A 23,420-nucleotide genomic window follows, 5' to 3' on the forward strand; every position below is an offset into this window, starting at 1 on the left:
GTTTTGCCATTTTCTTCTTTATGAATTTTGAGGCTATCTAGTTAGCTGCACACAAATTTAGAATTTTGCCTTTTTGCTAAGTTTATCATTAGGAAATGATCTTTCTTCATTAGTGCCCTTTAATATGTATTTTGATGATCTTTTGCTTCCAACCATTGGAGGCCCCTGTGCTTTGGTGGGTCTCTTGCTGATGATGGTGGATTTTCCAATAGTGTGCAGCTTTCTAAAGAGCGCACGGCACACTGCCTTTCCGGACAGGACAGCTGCCTTTTGTTTAGGTCACTGGCATGATGATGATTACTGATAATGTTATTTCTTTCATCTTATTTTATATTTGTCCTGCCTTTTAAAGGTTGCTTTTGTTCCTTTTTCTATTCCTTTAGCTTGATCAAGGTTTTTAAAAAATTAATGTATTTTTCTTCCACTAACTAGTTTGGAAATATAACTCCCTACTTCTACTTGTGTGTGTCTGATTGCACATATTAACTTATTCCAAAAATAATCTACACTGTCTTCCTAAACTTATGTCATTCTACTGTTTTACATATGATGACCTAGGTATTATTATTTTTTATTATTAAATCATAGCTGTGTACATTAATGCAATCGTGGGGTACAATATGCTGGTTTTATATACAATTTGAAATATTTTCATCTAACTGGTTAACATAGCCTTCACGGTATTTTCTTAGTTATTGTGTTAAGACATTTATATTCTACATTTAGTAAATTTCACATGCACCCTTATAAGAGGTATTTTTATTATTACCCAAATCAAACATTACTCTTGTCTTACCGTCAATATTTGATTTAACGTATTCACATTAGCCTAGGTCTTCTCTATTCCTTCATGCTTCTCACACTTTTACATAGAGGATTGCTTTTTCTTTCTTTCTGGAATACTTCCTTGGAAGTTTCTTTAGATATGGTCTAAACAATTATCCAGCTGTAGAATTTTCTGGCCCTCCCCCTATCAGGGTTTAGCCATCTAAATCATCTCCTCCCAACAGGTGCTCAGTGCCCCAGAGAAAGCAGCACAGCTCTGCGGTGCACCTTCTCGGGTTCTCCAGCTGGTGTTTGTGAGGCTATGGTTTACAGATGCAGACAGAACTCCAGACAAAGATACCAGCTCATTACCGACACATCACCACTCTGTGTATGGCAAAGAAACCTAGGAAATCTGTGTAGAAACCTAGTGCGAAATGTGTGTAGAAAGTGATTCAGATAACAGCACTTAAAACTGAGGGAATTCATGCTTTAATAGACACTGAAATCACAAAGGAAGAAGGCCAAGTGCCTTAGCAATCTCAATAAAAATATGAAGTTCTTTTTACATGGTAAATTTCATAATATAAGAAGTTTAATGCCATCTGGAAACCGGGTAATTTACAAAAAAGTCCACATAGGCCAAAGATGGGTAACGCTGCATATAAGGAACGTGAATGCCGAGTGGGGAAGGTTTCTGAGGAGAGGACAGGGGACAACAGGTGTCCCGACCCGGAACATCTCTAAAGGATCCGGAACAAACAAGGCCCAGTTCACAAACCACATGTACACTCATTTTAGATAAAACAACAAAATATGTGATGAAAATTATACAATTTTTACTTTTTGCCTACTTATTAAAAGCAAACCAGATTATTGCATGATATTTGTCCAACCTGAACGAAAATTATCAAGGCTACACTTCTCCTTATGGGTCTGCAAGTGTGCGTGGCTGGGAGACGAGGGGACGTGCATGGACCAGGGACTTACTACAGTGCTTGCCCGACTGGACAGTCACTCAGTGCTTGCCCGACTGGACAGTCACTGGGACAGACGAGAGCATGGTCATGGTCAGGATAGTGTGGGTGGCACCTCCTGGTGAAACCCAGCAAGGATCAGTGTGGACCACGAGATTTAAAAAATGGGATGGGGGTGAGAACTATTTCATTTTGCTGCTTATTAATTAATCAAAATGATCAAAACATTAAGTTTTAGAAGTATCTTCTCTCGGCATTTTGACTTAGTTAAAAACTATCAGAGCATCTGAATAGTTCATACCCCCTTGGTCTGTGGCACCCTGAGGTCTCTACCACAGACTGGTACTGCTTGTCTTCTGTGTACCCGCGTCTGACTTGGGCAGAGTAGGGTAGGGCAGTCCAGTTTCTGGAACTAAAAGGAGATGTATCTACTCAAATGGAGAGCATAAATTGTTTTTGTAAGTATTCCCCACATCCACTGACTCTTCCCCAAAGGGGCAAGGAGCCCGTGGCTATGCAGGGGTCATTTGCTTTCATCCAGGTGACCCTCAATGCTCAGGGTTCCCAGGCACACCAGCCAATGTAGCCACTACATTCTCTCTTCCTAGATTGTAGAAAAAAAACAGGAATGATTATGTTGTCTGTCATCCATGCCAGGAGTCAACAAACTTTTCCTTAAAAGGCCAGGTACTAGGTATTTTAGGCTGTAAGAGCCAAGAGGCAAAATTAAGAATATTACGTCGATCCTTACGTAACCATTTGGAAAGGTGAAATCCATTCTTAGCCTGTGGGTCATACTCGCCAACCCCAAAGAAATATTTGTGAGTTATACAATCTCTCATAATTTTAAGAGCATACTTTTTTCAGGGTAGCCTGAAAAATTGACCCCGATTTTACGATTTCACATCCATTTCACTCAGAAACACCAAGACTTACAGTAACATAAAGAAGTGGCGACTCCGTCGTGATCTTTAGATTCGTCCTATCATTTTATCACCTTCCTTTTCCCTTCAGTGAAACTTAGATCTAGGACAAAAAAAAAATCACATATACCATTTGGCTCTTTAATATGAAACCTAAACAACAATGTACTTAGGACTAAACCAGGTTAGAGTCCACAAGTCCTCCTAGCTGGCTTGGTAACCACAGGAAGCGGTCCACGTGGTGGAGGATGTCGGCGAGAGGTGGGCAAATAGGGACCCCAGGCTTTTACTCCAGGGATCCTTGGCACTTGGGAAAGAGGCTGTGAGAGCTTTGCTGAGAAAGGGACAGCCTAACCATTCGCATATGGATCTAGAAATTTGAGGTTACTTTTTACTGCTGAGGACCTGATTTAGCTAAATGCACAGTGCTGTAAATTTGGCTTTCATTTGCTACAGTATTACTATTATCATTTTCCCCCTACTAACATAAAGACAGTCTTACAATTCTTGTTTCTTTATAAAATATTTCTGGTTTTAGTTTTGGGATCAGGGTTAGACTATGACATCCTTATTGTTTGTTTTTGTCAATAAGGCTGTTGGTTTAAATGAGAAACCTCTATCATGTAGCTTAGGAGAATAACACAAATTGAATAAATGGTATCCTTTCTTTTCAGAGGAATACACTGAGGAGCAGATGAAGTGGTCAGTCTGTGCTTACAAAGTGAGGTCCTACCCAAGGTTAAAACTCCATCTGGGGGTCTTGACATAAGTCCTGCTAGGCCCCTCATGCTCACCCCATGTGTTGCTGCTCTCCTGGGCTAGGTGGCTGCCCACCTTTGTGTAATATAACCTCACAGTGAGGGTAGTAGGATTTTAATAAAACCTAAACAATACTTATGGAGGCCAGGTGTGGTGGCTCATGCCTGTAATGCCAACGCTATGGGAGGCTGAAGCAGGAGGACAGCTTGAGCCCAGGAGTTTAAGACCAGCCTGGGTGACATTATCCTTATCCCTTTTTATAGGGATAAGTCAGACCTTATCCCTATAAAAAATTGAAAATTAGCCAGGCATGGTGGCATATGCCTATAGTCCCAGGAGGGACTAGCTGTCCTCAAGCTGTCCTCAAGCAGGAGGACAGCTTGAGCCCAGGAGTTTAAGACCAGCCTGGGTGACACTATCCTTATCCCTTTTTATAGGGATAAGTCATACCTTATCCCTTTTTATAGGGATAAGTCATACCTTATCCCTATAAAAAGTATTTGAAAATTAGCCAGGCATGGTGGCATATGCCTATAGTCCCAACTACTCAGAAATCTGAGGCAGGAGGATCACTTGAGCCCAGGAGTTTTGAGACTGCAGTGAGCTATGATGACACAGCTGCACTCTATCCTGGGTGACTGAGTGAGACCCTGTCTCTAAAAACACAAAACAACAACAAAAAAACCCCCACTTATTTAAATTCTCCAACTAAACTTAGTACTAATATGATTTTTAGCATTTCACTTTTTTATTAAAATAAATTAATGGTTACCTCTAATTAGACTATTTGCTTGCCTTGCCCCAAGCTGGCAACAATTTAAGTATATTGTCATAGCTGTAGGGAAAGTCCAGCTTCATTTCCTGTGATAAATATCTTTCCTTGTTTATAATAATTCAGATGTATATCCCAGCAAAAGACCCCTCACTTGTCAGAATACTGACATTAGTCTTCCATGGCGGAGGAGGGGACTTGTCCTTCAGACAGCAGGAGCATGACAGCCATGAGGAAGAGGAGGGTGTAGCTCACGGAGGTGGGTGCTGGGACTGTGGGAAACTGGCAGTGGGTTTAGACAGAAGAGGGCGTAGGGGCCTGGAGCTGGGGAAAGAGCATAAAATTAAGAGCTAATGAAAGGGCATAGGACCTAAAAAGCTAGATTCTGGTTAAATCTAGTTAGCCATGGGACTTTTTTTTTTTTTTCTTTTTGCTTATAAGGAAATAGTAATTTCAACCTTTCCCTCCAAACTTGATAATTACTTATTGATGATTATTCAAAATTTGATGTTTTAAAAAACTTTTTGAGCTTTTAAAAATAATATCTATAAATGCCAAGCACTGTTGATAATAAAACCAAGTTGTTTATCCACGTACAAAAAAGGTCAGTAATGTTTTAAAAGCACAAAGTTGCATTTTAAATCACAATTCCATAGTTCTAAAATGCCTGGATACGAGTTACATACATTTTTTAAGAAAATTCAAGTTTGGTTGGTAGTGGGGCCCGGAGGGCGTTTGCAGAGCTCAGTGGAGCAGAGCAGCTGAGGATGGAAGCTCGGTTTCACTGTTAGTTATTGCATCACTGCTGTGATGTCACACTGTCACGAAATGACATTGCTTCAATTTAATTACAAATCATTGGCATTTTTTAAACCATTATTCTGGTTCAGGCTAATATAACGCTTTTGTGTAGAATTCAACTTAGGGGGATTTTATATATCCCGCCCCCAACCAGCACCTGAAAGCCTTAAAAAAAAAAGCTCTATTTGTATTTCTGTGTATAAAAGGTACAGAATATACACCTCTTAGCAAAATATGTGCTCCCTTTCCTCTCCCCACCCCAGAACTATGACCATTTTTGTACAAAATCCTGTTGAAGAATTATATCAAAGATGAGAAACAGTGAGTTCAAAGGTAAACATTTGGTGAAGTGTGTGTAGAAAATTCCATGAGCCTCCTGTACTGACCCTACGGAAGTCCTGGCTTTTGGTGACTCTGGCCCAGATGTCCAGAGAAGTCACCAGTGTGTGTGTGCCTATGTGTGTCTTTGTGTCTGTGTGTGCACACGTGTGTGTCTGTGTGTGTCTGTGCGTGTGTTGGCCTTTGGGCACGGTAGGGCTGCTCCTCACCCAGGGAGCACACCATGGTGAGGTGGCGCTGGTGGCCTTGTGGGGTGACTGTACCCAGATAAGGGAACAGGCTGAAGGGAATACCAAGCCCTTTTCTATGGGCTTTTCCACTCTGACTCAGTTGGTATAAAAGATGCTTTAGCATTTGGAAGAAGGGAAAAATCTTCCTGGGGACAGGAACTTGTAGCCGTTTCCAGAGGGAAGTCTCAAAGGACGTGCAGGGGCCCCGGCAGGAGGGCCGGTGGGCAGCGGCAGCGTGCTCAGTGTGGTGGTCTCAGTGTGCCAGTGTCCATTGGGACGGGCTTTTTGTGGTGCTTCCTCGGGTTGCTGCAGAGACAACTCCTTCAGTTCAAGCTTATCAACTCCTTCCTCCTTCTTGGCGTGCCTTGGTGACAAATTTAACAGACTGAGGACATCTCTTTTGGAAGTCATCGTTCCAGGGGTCCCACGGAAGATTTTCACTGGTCCCGGAGAATGTTGGGGTGTGTTTTGCCAAAACATCTTCAGGTTATGGACAGCCTGCACCTTTTCATCAATGGCTGCCATTTTCAGTTTGTCTATGTCAGGAGCATCAGCTGGACTCGAACGAGCAGAACCAGCTGAGGAGTAGGAGAGAGCTGGGGACGGAGCACTGCCGGCAGGAGACTGATGGCCTGAGCTTGGGGACATATTCCTTGGTGATTTGGAAATGTGAGCGCTGTAAGGAGAGCTGGGATACTTCAGTTTGAAGAGGGGCTGGTCCATCAGTGAAGTCTGGGAGTCAGAGCCAGGTGATGGCCCGCCACTGAGCTGGCTCAGGCTGTCTCTGATAGACGTCTCGGAGGTGGTGGGGCTGCTGTATCCGGAGCTCACCTTGGGCAGGGATGAGCTCCTGGCTGGGGGCTTTGGTTTAACACTGACTGGTGACAGCTGACTCTTCTGATGGGAGAGGATAGGCTTACTGAACGCACTTGTCTCTGATGCTCTGAAGACGGCAGCACTATTTGGCACCGAGATGCCGTCTTCTGGATTGTTACTCTTGTTCACCTGACTGCCACTCCTCTGAAGACGTTCCACTGCAATGAGATGACTCTGCGTCTCCTCTAGAATCTTCTGGGCCAACTCTTGTGGATCCAGCTTTGGGTTGCTTTCTTCTTGAGATTTCACGGTACTATCTGTTTCTGTGCTAGACTGGTCCGATTCTCCTGTATCTGAACTTGCTAGTTTTCCAACCTTTTGGAAGGGTGAGTTTGGGCTGGGAATCAGAGTCATTTTAACTGGAGAATTTGGAGTGCTTATGCTCCCTTTGGAGCTTACCGAAACTTTCACAGCTCCAGCTGTCCCGACTCTAGATTGCTTGTGATCTGATGAGAAGCGAGTTGTCCTGTTTTCTTGGTAGGCTGCCAAAGGCTCAGTACTGAGGATGGAAAACCCTTCGTATTCTTCTTCCTCTTTGTTGCCTGCAGGGCGGGTCTGGGGAGACATCTGGCTCCGAGGCAGGGTGGATCGCTGTGGGTAAGCACCCTTGGACCGGTCATGGTCCTGCCATCCTCTGGGGCCTCCGCCCTCTGACCCCACCTCAGGTTTGGAGACAAAGCTCATGGAGGAGGTGATAGAGCTCAGACTGTATACAGAAATGGCATCTGAGGCGATGCTGTCCGCACCGGTGGGAGAGAAGGGAGGGTGCTGGTAGCCCAAGGGCAGGGCGTTGGAAACAGACTGAGCTGAAGCCAGAGACTCCAGGGAGGAGGAGCTGTCGAGGCTGAGGCGCTTGGGTAGCTCCGTAGAATCTAAGCACAAAACAGAGTGGGACAGTTAGAATTCGATCTGGTTTTAATTTTTCTTTAAAAAATCACAAACATCCTTATAGGCACAGATGCTACTCCACTCAGGCTTTGTCCCCATCCATTCTTATAAAGGTCCCCAGTGAGGCCCTGCTACCAAGGGCAGTGTCCACTGCTCGGTTCTGTCCGCATCGACCACTCCTTCTCAGACCCCTTCTCATTATCGTAACCTTTGAACCACGGAATGCCCTCAGGACATAGTCCTCTTCCCCTCTGACCTGCACGCACTCCTGGATGGTTCTGTGCATGTTTCTCCCTCCGCCTCCCCTGAACTCCAAACCATACAACCAGCTGCCTGTGAATGTGTCAAGTAGATATTTCAATGGTAACCATGTCTGAGGGGGACTCAAACCCACTTCTTCTGCCACTACCCTGACTTCAGCCAAAGGCAATCTCACTCTGGCAATTGTTCCAAAAATCGGTGTCCCTTCGAGCCTTTCAGTCGTGACACACATCCTTCGGTAAATCCTGTTGGTTCTGCCTGCAAACCATGGTCCCCATTGGAGCCAACATTTACCCTTCACAAAGCAGCCAGCTCTTTCCTTGAGAACATCAGTCAAGCTGGGTGTGCCCCCAAGTCCTGAAGCCTCCCCCAAGGCCTGTGTGACCTGGGCACCTGCTTCTGTCAGGCCCCGCGGAGGGACAGGCACAGAGTGACCATGTCCTGTCTGCTCTGCTACAACCCCCTCACTTTCTAGTGCCTTACCCTGCTTTAGTTTTCTTCATAGGAACTGCCAATCCCCCCGCACATACCATACACGTTTTGACTGTCTGTCTGCCCTATTGATTTTAAGTTCCAAAAGAGTTTTTGTTTACTACTCTTGAACAGTACCTAACACATACACACAAAAATGTTTACCCCAGTCTCTTCCCCTTTCCTGGAGGGGTCGGAGGCTGGCGCTAAGGGCGGCCTTACCGAAGAGAGACAGCAAGGCCTGCAGAGCGAAGTGCACGGTCCAGCAGTTGGCTTGCTTCCCGGTTTTTAGGATTACTTCCTCCTGACCAACTTCACAGAGATCAAAACCTGGAGGAGCGAAAAATATAAACATCTGCTTCCTTACGGAAGATTCCACATCCTGAACGTGACCCGAGCTGCAGCTTGTACAATGTCATGGGAACACCCGCAAGGCCATCAGTAAGCCCCTAGTCTGGGGCTTCTCCCTGTTTCCATGTGTCAGTCACGTGCATGCAGAAGGCCAGGTTACCTCGCCCCCAACAACCATTCAGCACAGCCCCCGGGTGCTGTGTGCAGACCCCCCGCCTGGCTCTGCTTGTCCCTTCAAGGAGCACTCTGGGCTATATTCTTGAGAGCTGGGAACCAGAACGCAGGCTTACTAATACTTTTTTTTCCCCCATTCTTTCACAAAGGAACAGTTTACTTAAAGACTGTCCAAGACAAAATAACTGGCCACTTCATTCAGCATTAGGACCTCAAAGCCGGTGCATGGGAAGGTGGAAAGTGTCAAGGGCAAGGACAATGTCTGTGTTCAGTGTCTGTCACCATGGGGTTTGAAGGGAGCTCTGACCATGGAGAATCTCTGTTCTTGGATGAACCACTGTTCAGGGACTCTGCTCTACCTCTGCCAAAGCCCCGGGGTGCCTCTCCCTGATTCTAATGAGACTCAGAGGGGGTATGACAAAGAGCACGGAGCTTTCTGAGTAGATAGCCAGCTAACGAGCTGTTGACACAGCACTTAGACTTATTAAGAGACATCACAGAGGTACCCACAAGTGCGTCTCGCTGGGGAGAAGCCAGACCCAGACTCCGTGCCCAGTGACAGGCCCGGGTCCAGAAAAGGGCCACCACCCTAGGGAGGCTCAGGCCCTTCATTTATAAAGAAAGGTCTCAGCTTTGTCTTCTTGTTGACTTAACCTGTGTCCCTGGCCTCAAGAAGCCTGTCACAGAAGGGAAGATAGAACCTGGCCTCTCACGCTTGCCTCCATTTGCTACTGGCCACAATTATTTAGGTATAAATTTACTATGTTTATACCATAAAGATTATGCTTTCAATCCATAGGGAGAAAAGCAAAAAGCAAGTAGTACCACTTGTAAATGATGTGAAGTGTCTAACTGAGGGGGATGCAGACTCCCTTGGGGCTTTGTGGGCTCCCCCTTTACCTTCGAAAGATACAAGGTGTCTGAAAACAAACGGAGCCCAGCCCAAAGCTGAAGGGGGCTGGGAAAGGTCACATGGCCAGGTCAGACAAGACGGCCCAACACTGAATACAGAGGCTTTACAAGTGGGAAGAAAAATTCCTTCTTAAGGACTTACTGCCCTGCCATGTCTGATGGCTCCTCCCTGTAACAGTGAAGTCAGACTGTGCCCTAGTCCCACGGCTGTCCACTTCCTTCAAGTTAAACTCCAGAGGCCTTCCTCCGGCTTCAGCCCACAGGATCTGCCCTCTGCTTCCTCTCCCTACCACCAGGCCCAGTCCCCTGGCTCCACACATGGCTACTTCCTCCCATTGGCCCTTCCCGTAAATACCTGCAGTGCCCCCGAGGCCTGCCCTGGCTCCCTTCCACCCCAGTTTCTGCCTGTCTCAGGCTCCTTCATACCAGGGTGCTCCCCTGGGGACTGGAGGTATTGAGTTTGTTCACGTTCTCCCACTGGAATGCAAACTCTAGGAGGGCAGGGCTTTTTATCTTTTGCTCACTGTTGCATCTCTGGTGCCTAGAACTTGCCCGATATATAACAGTGTTCTAAAGAAAGCAAGTCACCAGGCACATAAGTGGAAAGAAGAGAGGCTCACAGACAGCCTCTTGTGTTCTATCAGCAAACGTACCTGCTGGAGTAATATGTTAGACACTGTGACAGCATGTCACAAATGATGAAAAAGGGCAAGTGAGTGTCCTGGACTGGCCCAGGACCCTGCTGTGTGCATTTCTAGGTGCCTGTGGTCAATCAGAGGTAGTTTCCATACTATTGTTTTCCTTCCAGTTTCCTGCAGCCAATGATGGAAACTGATATTTAAAATATTATTTTATTTTTAGTTTTAGTTTTCTTTAGTTCCTAATGATTCTTGACTGCCAACAAAGCTGGAATTTAGCAGACTGATATTAGGGCATTGTGTGCAAATGAAAGAGATGACATCCTTGGGGGGGAGGGGGGGAGGGTGGGAGGAGGGAGGAAATGAGACAAAGCTGGAGGGCCATTTGAGAATCATGCAAAAGCACTAGAATCTTTGAGTTTACTAGAGTAGAACCTCCTTAGTTGACCAGCTCCTTAAGTTGACCTAATTTTCATGGAGCAGACATGGCCCCCATGTACGAGTCAGTACAGCAGGCCTAGTTCCTGATGCTGACCACCTCTGTATTGACCAGCTTGTTACAATCCCTTGGGTGGTTGACTTACAGAGGTTCTACTGTCTTTTATTTTATTTTATTTATTTATTTTTTTTTTTTTTGAGACAGAGCCTCAAGCTGTCGCCCTGGGTAGAGTACTGTGAAATCACAGCTCACAGTAACCTCAAACTCCTGGGCTTAAGCAATTCTCCTGCCTCCGCCTCCCAAGCAGCTGGGACCATAGGTGCCCACCATAAGGCAGGGCTATTTTTTGGTTGCAGCCGTCATTGTTGTTTGGCCGGCCCAGGCTGGATTCAAACCTGCCAGCTAAGGTGTATGTGGCTGGCACCTTCGCAGCTTGAGCCACAGGCGCCGAGCCTCTACTGTATTTTAAAATAATAAAATATCTAATAAAATATTGAGATAAGTTCCCTAAGGGTCTATCAACTTCACCCAAAAGAAACCAGAGGAAAACAAGATTTTAGAAAACCAGAATTACATAAACTCATTAAATCCAAGATGCTCTGTCCTACCTAGAGCTGCTAAGAATTCGTGACATCCCGGTAGCCGCCATAGCTGGACGCTGATGGAGACCTGAATGGGGGCTGAGGCAGAGTCCTGCTCCTTCTCGCCGGCCTGGAGCTGAACCAGCACCTGGTGGAGCTGAGGAAGGAGGGCAGACATCAGCACCGTCCGCCCTGTGTCTCCTTCCCTCCAGCCCACCTCAGGACTCGACCCCAAGTCATTCCTATGTTGCTCATCGTTGTCATCACTAACAACCCTTTGCCATGTATGGGATTTGAGATTCTTTTGAAGGTGCTTTCATGCCCAGCGTCCTGCTGGCCTCTCTGTGGGAAGCTCACAGGTCAGTGGGACCAGAGGCTGTGCAGGGCGGGAGAGGCTACGTGTCCTCCAGGGCTGGAATGTCACGGTCAAGGGTTCTGCTTCCAGCCTCACATCAGGGGTTGTGGAGTAGAAAGGGGTATGTTCGGGGACTGGTCACCTCCCTCGATTTTTACTTAGTTGTTTAAGTCATCTTTAGGATCTTGAAATAAATGGTGAAGAGGAACCCTCGGTGCTTCAGCGCTCAAGGAAGATCCCATGTGGCCCATGTGGGGGTCTGTGGTGTTTCACACTTCCTGGTCTCTAACCTCTACTCAGGGGTCTGGTGCAGGTTCCCAGGGTGTTGCTCATTTAAAGTTGGTTCTGCCCCTGTCATGCCGGTGCACTTAAAAGGTCAAATCAAGAATGCAAGAAGGTGGAGCAGGATGGGGAGCAGAGCAGAGGGAGGGCCTGGGCCCTCCTGGAGCTTCGCAGCCCCTGTGGCTCCCTTAGAGCATCGCACACCAAGCTCAGAGTGCGCAGCGGGCCTGGGGCGTGGGCGGGTTGAGGGGCTCACCTGACAACAGCTGCTACTTAAAGTAGTACTCCCATTCCAACCATATTTTTAACAGCCTTCGGCCAGCAGATTATAAGAAAAAGAGAGAGAAAGAAAACAGTTTAGAACTCAAGCACAGGCTGTTAAGCAACGCAAGCTGATCACTGCTTCAGAAAGTGCCGCACTAGGCCTGAGGCTCTGACCGGGAGGGGAGAGTAGCAAGAGGCAGCAGGGGACACAGGAGAATGAACAGCCACACCCAGGCCAGCTGTGCATGGGGCCACACGAGGGGCTCAGGGTTGGGTAAGCCAGGCTCTGCCCTTTTTTGCCAGCAGAGGCTCAAGCAGGAAGGGGCACAGGGCGGTGGTTTATAGGCCACTCTGTAAACCAAAGACCCTGGTTGAGAGGGATCCGTGAAAGGGCCCACCAGCTGCTCAGCCTGGAGGCAGCCTCAGCACCCTTCCGGGGCCCTGTGTCAGACAGAAAGTCCCTGTGCTCTACCAAAAGCAAGAAATTAAGTGACTGGGTTTTCAACCTAGCTCTACAAATATAATGCTTGCTTCCTCTTTTTGTAGAACATGGTCCTATAGACTTCTGCAGTTCAGGGTGTTTTCAAAAGGAGATGGTTCTGGAAGTGTCTTCCTGAAGCTATGCAACAAGAGGTATAACACACTTATTACAAAATGAGCAGGAACTCAACGAAAGGGGCAGGTCACTGAGTGGGGTTCTAGGTTATAAATCCAGGCAGAAACAGCTCCAGGTCAGAGTAGGCTCCAGGCACCATTCAGAATTGCAAAGGTTAATCCAGGATGGAGCAGCTCTATTTCCACATAGAAATAAATGTCTGCTTAAAATGAAATCTGCTGAAAAATATCTCTAATAACAATGCCTATTGCTTTTTCAAATTATTGGAGTCTAACATGAATCGTGAAATTTCTCTGTGCTCTTTAAGGCACAGAAGCACCCCTGTTGAGGCTGCCCCCAGGGCTTATTCCAGACCCTCAATAGTCAGTATTGAGTTACCAAGGAGTACGCGAAGCGCCTACATGATGCTAAGCATTAGACTCTTCCCAATTCCAGAACTAGACCTACATTTCCCTAAGGGAAAACACATCTTTAAAACACTGCTGAACAGTATATTGCACTACAGACGACTTTGTGTACACTGCTGAGCCTCAGTGACTATTTTGTTTCCAGCACGGTACAAGCTTTGATAAGACAGTGAGTATTGGACACCTGCAGCCAACCTGGTGGGCTAGCCTTGCACCTGCTGGCTTGGGGCAGGTGGCTGTAACGCTTGCCAGTCAGCTGAAAAAGTGGGAGTGGGGATGACAAGGTACAGGAGACCACTGAATGGAGAGATCAGAAAGATACCCTGACACTACAGGTGACAGGGAACCCAGAAGCATCCTCTGAAGGCCCTCAGTGCTCTGGGGCTTGGCACTCAGAACACTGGGAGAACTTGGTTCTCTGTGCCTGACTGCCAGGGAGGGCTGTTCTCTCATTCCCAGCCCTCGCTTTTTCCTTCTAATCACAAAGGCAGTGTGACTGCATTTACTTGCAGGCTTCTATTTAAGGCCAAGCCATTCTGCCTTTCCGGCCCTCAGGCCTGGGTTCAGCTGTCCAGGTTTGACTTACCCGGCTAATGAGCTGCTCGCCCGTCTCCGAGGCAGTGATGAGTTTGCAGAGGGCTGGAAGGGCAGGATTGGGTAGACCTAAGTCAAGGAGAGGGAAGTGGAAGTTATTAAGGGGTCTCTGCACCCACAGTCCTGCCACTATCCCAGGGGAAGAGCCCCAAATGCTCAGCATTGGTAGCTTTTTTCAAAAGTTCAGCACAGCCAGACATATGGATTCATATATGATTTAGAAAAGAATAGTGCGGTCTCGGAGGAAGGCAGGTGGCAGGACAGGTAAGTCCTGATCCCGCCACAGTCCTCTCTGGTCATATTCCCAGGACCCTGCCTCACATCTCAGGTAGCACAGCTCTCTCTGAGTCGAGCACCTTGATTCCCTCTGGGTTGTTGGCCACATGGCTTTGTCAGAGCCACAGCTGCTGGTGGCAGTATCAACTGCAGCCAATGCAGCCACATGTCTTTGAGAAAGGGCTGAGCTTGGGCAGATGACTGGCCAGAAAGATCAGGTGCTCTTGTTTCCTCTAGATCAGAAGCCTGTGCCCAGGACCCCTCGCCACTGCTCAGGATACTCTCCTAGCAGTGAGTTGCAGTGTCCTCAAGAATGCAGGGGCCACAGCTGCTTGTCAGCCTGGCCGCAGAGGCCCCCCCCCCGCCCCCGCAGCCCTGCTGCCCCGCTCACCCAGCAGGGATTGGATGGTGCTGCTGCACTGCTGCAGCCGGTCACCCGGGTCAGAGGTTGGGAAGAAGACAGCCGCCGGCAGGCCGCTGGCCGGGGGATCCAGTCGGAAGCCCACGGCAGTGAGGAGAGCCTGCCAGCCAGGGATGCCACCCACTTTGTTCTCCACGCTCTGCTGGGATGTGTACATGGCATTGTGTTGCCCATTCTGGATGTGCTGCAAGGACTTCTCCACCTGGTGGGGCAATGGGACATTGACTGGGCTGGCCCTGGTTTCTCCCTGTGTGGCCTTAAGGGCACACAGAGCCCCAGGGGTGAAGCAGCTGACTGTTGCTACCCCCAGGCAACCCACATACATGCCCAGGCCTGGGACATAGCACTGGGACCTCTCACAAAGGGGTGTGCAGACAGGACAGATTGTATAATCCAAACTAGCGAGGGCTGATGTGACTGAAGGATGCTGGACCTGCCCTAAGCCATGGCCCTCACTCTAGGCTCTTCACTCCAGACACTGAAGGGATTCGTCTGCAAACAAATCTCAGGTCAGGTGCCTGCCTCAAACCACATAATGGTTCCCACTCACGAAGATGAACCCCAGGCTTTTCAAGACATGGCCACCAAACATGCCCATGCCAGGGCCTCAGCTGGCAATGTCTTTCTTCCCCCAGCCCCTGACTCCCCCTCTGGAGCCTACACCTCCTCCCCCTCCACCATAAAGTGTCCGCCCCCTAGTCTCCAATCCCCATCTTCTGTCTGGCACTTGTGGGCTGAATTAACTCAAGTAACTACTACATTAACTCCACCCGAGGGAGCACTTCAACAGTGCTGCACACAGCTGTCACGGGGCCTCCCCACAGGCCTCTCTGTAGGGGAAACTCTGTCCATCCTGAGCCACTGAATGGCCTGTGGCATGTGCTCTCCCTGGAGGGGAATGAGAGTTGTCTAAATGTCACCCCAGGCTTTCCTTACAGTGAAACACAGGGATAGTGGGGCCAGGTGTCCAGGCAGGAGGAAGTGTGCACTCATACTAGCCAAGAGGAAAGAGCCTTCCTGGGCATGACAGGTGACCAGCCCCCTGGGCTGTCCCTCAGGCAAGAATGGCCTTGGAGACACGCTGCCCAGCACAGCCAAGGAGACCCAGGAGTAGTTAGAAGAAAGTAGGTGCAGGTGAACTTGACCCACCCACTCTAGAAGACAAAGGTAAAGAAGAAGAGAATAGCCCTGAGACATGCCTGAGTGCTGCGTGGGGGCAGCTGAACCTGGACTGGGGAAAGGAAGCCTAATGAGTAGAGGATGCCCAAGGAAAGCAGTCTGAGAAGGAGCCTAGTCCTGAGCAATTAAAGGCTCTGTGCAGTTTGCAAACACAGAGTAACATCAGTGAGGTCAGCTTAACACTGTCCACAAGCGTGACCTCAAGCCTGGCTTGAGAGCTGTGGGAGGGATGCAGGTCAGGGTGTTCTTTTGTGTTCACCTGTTGATTTCTTCAGCCCGGAGGAAATCTCCTTCAGGCAGAACCTGGGCTTAAGACACGTGCATGACTCGTCTGTCACTGAAAGTGCATTGGGAGCTACCACCCAGCCTGGGCACGAGAGGTCTAGAAGGCCTTGCATGGGCCTTCCCCATGAGGCAAGAAATTTGCAAGGCTAAGGGAAATGTCCACCTGGAACCCAGGCCCTAGCCCACTTCCAGGCTCTGTGTGGGACCCTGCCCTGGGTCCTCTACATGTGTCTTGAGCAGGGATGGAGCCAGGATGTGCAGCAACCAGTCAGATTTGGACAGAGCTTGGATGTACTGTGGCCAGCTGAGGGCTGGGCTCTCTGGCACAGAAGTCTAAGTTATTTGAAACTGCTCTCCAGGTTGTTATCAAGATGGAAAGACAGAGTGAGTTTTAGGTTACTGTTTCTTGGCTCAATTTATAACTTTTAAATGTATAGATGAGGACGTGGGGCCTCCAACTGCCTGCTGCCTGGGCTCCACAGTCCTGGAGCAAGGCTGGCCAAGGCATGTTCAGACTTGGACTCTTCTTCCAATTGAGTTTAGGGGAGGACTGGTGTCATCTGATTATAAAATAATAACATGTCTCAGCTAATGGGACTCTACTGTGTGCCAGGTACTTATATTTTCTCAAGTCCTCACAATGACCTTGAAATGTTAATAAACATTTTATTGTCTCCATTCCAGATGAGGAAACTAAAGCTTGGAGAACCAAAGTGACTTGCTCAAAACCACATGGCCTGTGGCAGCTAGGGTGTGGGTTCCAGTGAGGACTGCTGCTGCCACCTGTATGACACTGTACATAGAGTGCCCAATCCTCAAACCAGGGGATGTCTGCGGAAGCCAGTCAGCAATGGGCTAGAGACAGTCCCAGTTGGGGTGTCCTCCACCTGCTCACGGCCCAGTGCCAGAGGAACCCCCAGCGCGTTCCTCTCACGGGTCACTCCAGGTGTGGCCTGCTGGCCCCTTCTCCGACAGTCACTCCAGGTGTGGCCTGCTGGCCCCTTACCAGGTGCAGTAGCACTCGCAAGGCATCACGCGCGCGCTCTGGGTGCTGCAAGATCTCTGTGAGGGCCTGGCCAATGAGCGACGAGGGACTGTTCAGCTTGACATCATTCCCAATGAGCAGGAACCCTGCGGAGAGCATGGGAGGGCACCTCAGCGGGGCAGCCGGAGACCCCGGCCCTGCCCAGTTTCTACAGCTCATGCCTTAGGGTTAACCAGGCAGGAAAGCCGCTCAGGGACCAGAAGGGGGCATCTGACTCACTAGATGGTGATGAGGCTCCTTTTAAACCCTTTCAAGAATGGATATTGTTCAGCTGTGCAGGTGAGCCCAACATGCTTTTATGCAGAGAATAGCTTCCTTCCTTCCAGCCACTGTGAGTTATGGTGGGAAGAGGTCCCAAATCCCTGGCTCAGCCCACTACCCCAAAGAATGACCTGCCTTGTCTTCCCTGAAGTCTGTGTCTGTCTGTCCCTAGGTCTTATAGGGGAGACCACGGTGTGTGTGCTCATCTCCTCCATAGGACGAACGGAGGAGGAAGGCAGGGAGGAGGTAGCTTCCTTCCAGTTCTAAGCAGCAAACAGAGTCCTAGAGTCTCCTGCATTAAGTCCCCCATGGGGACTTCATGGAAGCAGGGTGTCGCAGAGAGCTGAGAGGCAGCTCTGAACACGGGCTGGGTGCCTGCCTTCTCTGATCTCCTGGGATCAGTTGTCATAGAAACATGTCCCTTCCTTTCCTAGACCTTTGAGCCCCCTGCAGGAAGGCCCACTAACAGCATGTGCTATTGGTCTTCAGAACATGCAGGCCTCACAAGTCACTGTCAGTTCACTCCTTACTGATCCTCTCAGATGTGCTTAGGGCAGTATTAACAGTACCAACATCATCATCTCCCTGCTACTGCTCAGGACACGGCAGTTCAGAGAGGGTAAGTAACTTATCTCAGGCCACACAGCCAAGACATGGAGCTAGATCAATCCTAAGTCTTCTGATGACCAAGTCTAGTCTTTCTACCACACACCTCTGTTCTACAGCTGGAGTTTAAATGAGGGTGTCATGTCGGGAGGAGTTTTACATTGACTCATGGTGAATAGTTCCGCTACTCCTTGGTCTAAAACACGACCTTAATACCACAGTAGGGAAAAACTCGTTTGAGGGAAGGTAAGAGACTCAGCACACAGGGCTCTCTCCCTGAATCTCCTGTGGCTGTCCCTGCTATGCCCTCCCCAACCCCACCTGTGGAATAACGTCTGGGGGCTGTGAGGCTGTAAGGATGCTGGCAGCCATCCACTACCTGCCCAGTTGGAGGGGTGTGAGAAGGCTTTGCTGCTCTGCACCACCTTCATGGCCTCCCCCAGGGCGGCACTGGTTTTCAGGCCATTCAGCAGGGATGAGTAGAAGGCATGGATAAACATTTTGGAGGCAGCCACCGGCACAGGCCACAGAGACACCAGGACACACTGTGCGCCAGCGGCTAGGAAGGCCCGTGTAAGCGCGATAACGCCGTCAGCTGTGACTTTGCTGTTGGACTCCTGAGAGGAGCCAAGCACCACCAGCTTCACGGGCAGCCGCAGGTCTAAGACATCGGCAGCCGTGAGTAGCAGCTCCTGCAGGGGTGGGCAGTCCGAGGTGCTTTCCCCGTCGCTGGCATTGTCCTGCACCCGCAGGGACTCAGGGATGGTGTAAGGGTGGCCAAATGAACTTTTGCTGCTGGCAGGGTTGCCATCTACATTGGGTGTGAGGACCAGGGATGATAGCTTCCAAGAGATGTGGGTAGCGAAGTGGACGCACTCCGCCTGGATCAGGGCACTCATGACCCTCTCCTTGGTGGCCACACTGCCCACCAGGGGCTGTCAGCCCAGCAGCTCAGACACCATGTAGGCTTCCTCCTCAGCTGATGGCATTGGCACCCACAGCCACCTGTCCATCACTGCTGATGGGAGTTTGGGGTTGCCAATGATAGCTGCCATGGACGTGGAGCTGGAGTAGGTGGGTGGGTTCTTTCTCAGGTGGGACTAGGAAGGGACAACAAGCAGAGCACCCATCAGATAGAACAGCCAGGCTGCCCAAGCACAGGGCCACCAGCTCGCTGCTATTTCCCATGTCTTGCTCAGCCTCACCTGCCTCCCAGTAACTTCACTCACTCGAATTGCTCTGCATCTTTTTGACACAGGTGCCTGACTTACTGAGACTCACACTTGCTACTACAAGCTGTTTTTGAAAACAATCAGGGAGGACAACAGGAGGGACACTTCTGTTGTCAAGTCCTAGGAGAGCTGGAGGAGGAGGCCCTGTGGTGACAGAACATGCAGAAGCTGTGGATGGCCAGCCTGCCCTGCAACTGCATTGCCCCCAAGAAAGAGAAAAACTCACTCCTGATAAGTCAGGGGCTTTAAGAAGTGACTTTGTTTGTTTATTTATTTACTTTTTGTGAGACAAGATTCTCACTCTGTCACCCCGGGTAGAGTGCCGTGGAGTCATCATAGCTCACAGCAAACTTTGTTAAATTGTGCAAAAAAGCAAGTCACTCTCAGAGGAGACAGGGACAAAGTCAGTCTTTTGGAAGCCTATGTACTAAAAAGATGATTGTTTACACTTTATGTGCTGCAAAATACAAAATATCCCTGAATTATAAGATCAGCATAAAGAAGCAATAAGGTTCCGATTTTCCCCCATGATGAATTTTCATACATTTTGAGAAATGTCAAGTATCAAGTTATTTCAAAGTAAGGTTTTGATGCCCCTGCTCAGTGACACCTTAAACTCTGGGTAAGAGAAATACTAGGTGCCTGTCAGCAGACAGATGATACTCTCCAAACTGCTGACTGAGTCGGCAAATAGCTAATTTACAGTGGGCATCCAAACAGAAGCCTTCTGAAGGCTGGCAATCTACGATGTCCAGAGTGCTAGGGAGCTTCTGGGTGGCAGCAGGGTCTAGAACAGCGGTTCTCAACCAGTGGGTCGCAACCCCTTTGGGGGTCAACGACCCTTTCACAGGGGTTCCCTAAGACCATCGGAAAACACATATTTTTGAAAAACACATATTTTTGCACACATGAAGTAGCAACAAAAATAATTTTATGCTTGGGGGTCACCACAACATAAGGAACTGTATAAAAGGGTTGCGGCATTAGGAAGGTTGAGAACCGCTGGTCTAGAAGGTCAGCTTGCTACACTCTGGGATTCATGGAGTCAGGCATGGAAACTAGAGAAACTCAGAGAAAATAATTTCTTTCATTTGGAACCAACTCTCTCTCATGAGAAAAGTACTATGAAGCAACAAAAGTGCTCAAAATCAAAACCTCCAAAAACCTGTGGGGCAGAAACTGATCCCAGTTAGACCATGACAGTGACCATGGTAAACAAAGAGGCAAGACAGGTGCCACAGGGCTGCCCTTGCCTGTGGCCCTGGACCTTGCTTCCTAACTTGGCCTGTGAGAGTTTGAAGAAGTGAAGAGGATTCAGGGGTGGTTTATAAGACTCTCCAATCAGATGGAAAGGGCCACAGATGCCGCGAGGAGAGCACATGACTTTATGAGTGATGGACTTCTGCCCTCCTGATTTGCACTCTATTACCACACCGACTTCATGGGTGATGGACTGCTGCCCTCCTGATTTGTACTCTCTTTCCACACTGACTTTATGGGTGATGGACTGCTGCCCTCCTGATTTGCACTCTTTCCACACTGACTTTATGGGTGATGGACTCCTGCCCTCCTGATTTGCACTCTCTTTACACACTGACGTTATGGGTGATGGACTGCTGCCTTCCTGATTTGTACTCTCTTTACACACTGACTTTATGGGTGATGGACTGTTGCCCTTCTGATTTGCACTCTCTTTCCACACTGACGTTATGGGTGATGGACTGCTACCCTCCTGATTTGCACTCTCTTTCCACACTGACTTTATGGGTGATGGACTGCTGCCCTCCTGATTTGCACTCTCTTTCCACACTGACTTTATGGGTGATGGACTGCTGCCCTCCTGATTTGCACGCTCTTTCCACATTGACGTTATGGGTGATGGACTGCTGCCCTCCTGATTTGCACTCTCTCCACACTGACTTTATGGGTGATGGACGGATTTGCACTCTCTTTCCACATTGACTTTATGGGTGATGGACTGCCCATCCATCAGCAGTCCATCACCCCATCAGGAGAAGCTTAGAGGAAAGTTTCTCAAAGTCTGTGCATGATTTGGAGCTGGGTGGGAGAATGGAGTCACTGGTCACAAAGGCAGATGGCCTATAAAGCCACAGGCAGACCTCCTGATTTGCACTCTCTTTCCACACCAACGTTATGGGTGATGGACTGCTGCTCTCCTGATTTGCACTCTTTCCACACTGACTCTTCTTGCTGAATGAGACTGAGGCCCTGCATGGCACACTGGGCTCTTTTCCACATGACACCACTCTCCTCTGTCTCCCATCTCTGACTGTGGACAGTACCTGGTACCTAGCAGTGGTCAGCTGGAGGACTGGGGTAAGCAGTGTGGCATCTGCCATGCCTCACTGGGCATCATGAGTGAGCAGTGGGTGATCAGTTTCCTCCGTCAGTCCGGCCCCAGGCCTGGCTTTGTGCCTCTAAGCAGCTCATGACCCTGATGTCACAGCAAAGAAACTTAGAGAAAAGTATCCAAAATCATGGCTTCCTGAAGTAGCTAAGAACTGCCGGGGGTCATGAGGACTATCCCCTGCCTTTGGACAGATCTACTCTAAAGTCACCCTACCTTGAAGAAAACATGAAATCCACACTTTTGAGGAGATCACACCTATGCCTAGTAATGCAGCCCAGTCTGGCCAGAGTATGTTCCAAGAACCCAAAAGCATGGCACCCCCAAATGTGCGTGAGCGTTACCTTGGACTGCGGACTGAGGGAGCGGATGGAGGAGACAGCGAGAAGGCCGAAGCGCTCATAGAGGTACTCGATGGAGGAGCTTCCCTTCAGGAGGGCAAAGGGGATGAGGTAGAGCTCCCCCTCCAGGACCAAGGTCAGTTGCCGGTGCCGGCCGACAGGGCCACTGGCGTGCATCAGGCCCTGTAGAGGAACATGGAGAGGTTGACACAGGCCAGGGCAAAGGCTTCTGAGCCCAGGACATCTTCAGAAACAGAGAGAAAGACATGAAAATGAGTGGGCAAGGCCTGAGGTCACACAGGGAGCATGGAGCATGGGGCAGGGGTCCCCCAGGAGAAGCTTAGAGGAAAGTTCCTCAAAGTCTGTTCGTGATTTGGAGCTGGGTGGGAGAACAGAGTCACTGGTCACAAACGCAGATGGCCTGTAAAGCCACAGGCAGACCCAGTTGGGTCTGTCTGTATAGGAGGCGGGGAATGTATGCAAAGAGCAGCAGTCCCAGAAAGAGCTCTGCAGCTGTGGTGTGCCCTGAGGCGTCGGTGCAGGCTCTGGGCGCAGGGTGGGAGCAAGCCTTCTCACAACAGGCAACGATGGACCAGAGACTAGATAAACAGAGTAAGGATGGCAGGCTTGGGGAAGTTAGGGAGGGGCTGGGCTCTAGAACCTTTTGTGACCTTGGTGCTTCTCCTCTGAGGACAGTGGCTCCTTAGCCCTGGGCCTGCAGCTGCTGTCCCTATTTGCTCCCTCTGGAGATGTTAGGGGGTCCAATGTGACACTTAGCCCTCCTGAGAGGTGTGGTACGAGGCCAGGAGGGAGGGGTACACGCAGAGCCACACAGACAGACATGCACTCATTCTCATCTCTTTCTAAAAGCACTGCCGAGGGAGCCTGAGGCCACGTGCATCTCAGCAAGCTCAGCACCAACAGCTGTAACACGGGTCTGAGCACGCGCTGAGCAGGAGCGACAAAGAGATGAAGCAGAAGCTGCTGTTGCAGCCCAGAGCCTGCAGGGGAAGAAGGTCAGGTCCCAGAACCCGCGTGTACTGGATGCCACAGGGCAGGGCCTAGTCCCTGTCTGCTGAGGGGTGGTGACAAGCGAGATACCCACCAGGGCACTGCTGTGCCGGGGGAAGCAAATGTGCTCGCCTGACACATCTGACAAGCTGCCGCGGGCACCTGGCTGAGGGTGGCAGAGGCACTCGGCTAACCCAAAGTGACACATGCCTGGCAGGATGTTCAGTCTCTACAGCCCCTTATGTTTGTTTGTTTGTTTGTTTGTTTTCTTTATTTAAAAAATTCTAGCTGCATTTGAATAAAGCACAAATAAAAATCATCAGCCCAATTTGTTTCTCATTTGCTTTAAGAGTTACAGTATTTCCCAAGAAGGGATAAATGAACTAGTATACAGTCTAGGAAGGAAGAAACGGGTGTCACAGGCCCCCTCCCACCATGCTGTCTGTGGATGATTCTGGGTTAGTACAGGGAGGTGAGGAGAGCTGCAGGCCCAGGTGCCTGCATCCCCCTCCTTGGGCCATCTGATTACCTGTGGGTAGAGATGGCTCTGGGGGGCTGCTCTGGAGGCAGTGCCACCACCCACTGGAGTGTGCCAGGGAAGTGAAACCAGCCCAGTGGCAGAGCTGATGACATCCTGACCTCAATGATAGGGTCAAGGGCTGTGACAGTGATAATCACCCACTGCTCAGTGAGAGCCGTGCTGCCTGAGATGTGGGTAAC

At 49.3% G+C, this 23,420-nt stretch overlaps 1 protein-coding gene across 1 annotated transcript in view; it reads right to left on the minus strand.

Moving 5' to 3' along the window:
* Nucleotides 1-3,923: 3,923 nt before the first annotated feature.
* LOC128584488 (tetratricopeptide repeat protein 28-like) overlaps nt 3,924-23,420 on the minus strand; it is a 45,758-nt gene continuing 26,261 nt past the window's right edge. Inside the window, 8 exon segments of the mRNA XM_053589412.1 lie at nt 3,924-7,314; nt 8,285-8,392; nt 11,185-11,314; nt 13,668-13,744; nt 14,343-14,574; nt 16,843-16,967; nt 18,128-18,848; nt 21,693-21,872. Coding sequence (XP_053445387.1) covers nt 5,684-7,314; nt 8,285-8,392; nt 11,185-11,314; nt 13,668-13,744; nt 14,343-14,574; nt 16,843-16,967; nt 18,128-18,848; nt 21,693-21,872 — 3,204 coding nt within the window. The 3' untranslated portion in view covers nt 3,924-5,683.

The sequence above is a fragment of the Nycticebus coucang genome, chromosome 4, assembly GCF_027406575.1.
Source record: "Nycticebus coucang isolate mNycCou1 chromosome 4, mNycCou1.pri, whole genome shotgun sequence".
NCBI lineage: Eukaryota > Metazoa > Chordata > Mammalia > Primates > Lorisidae > Nycticebus > Nycticebus coucang.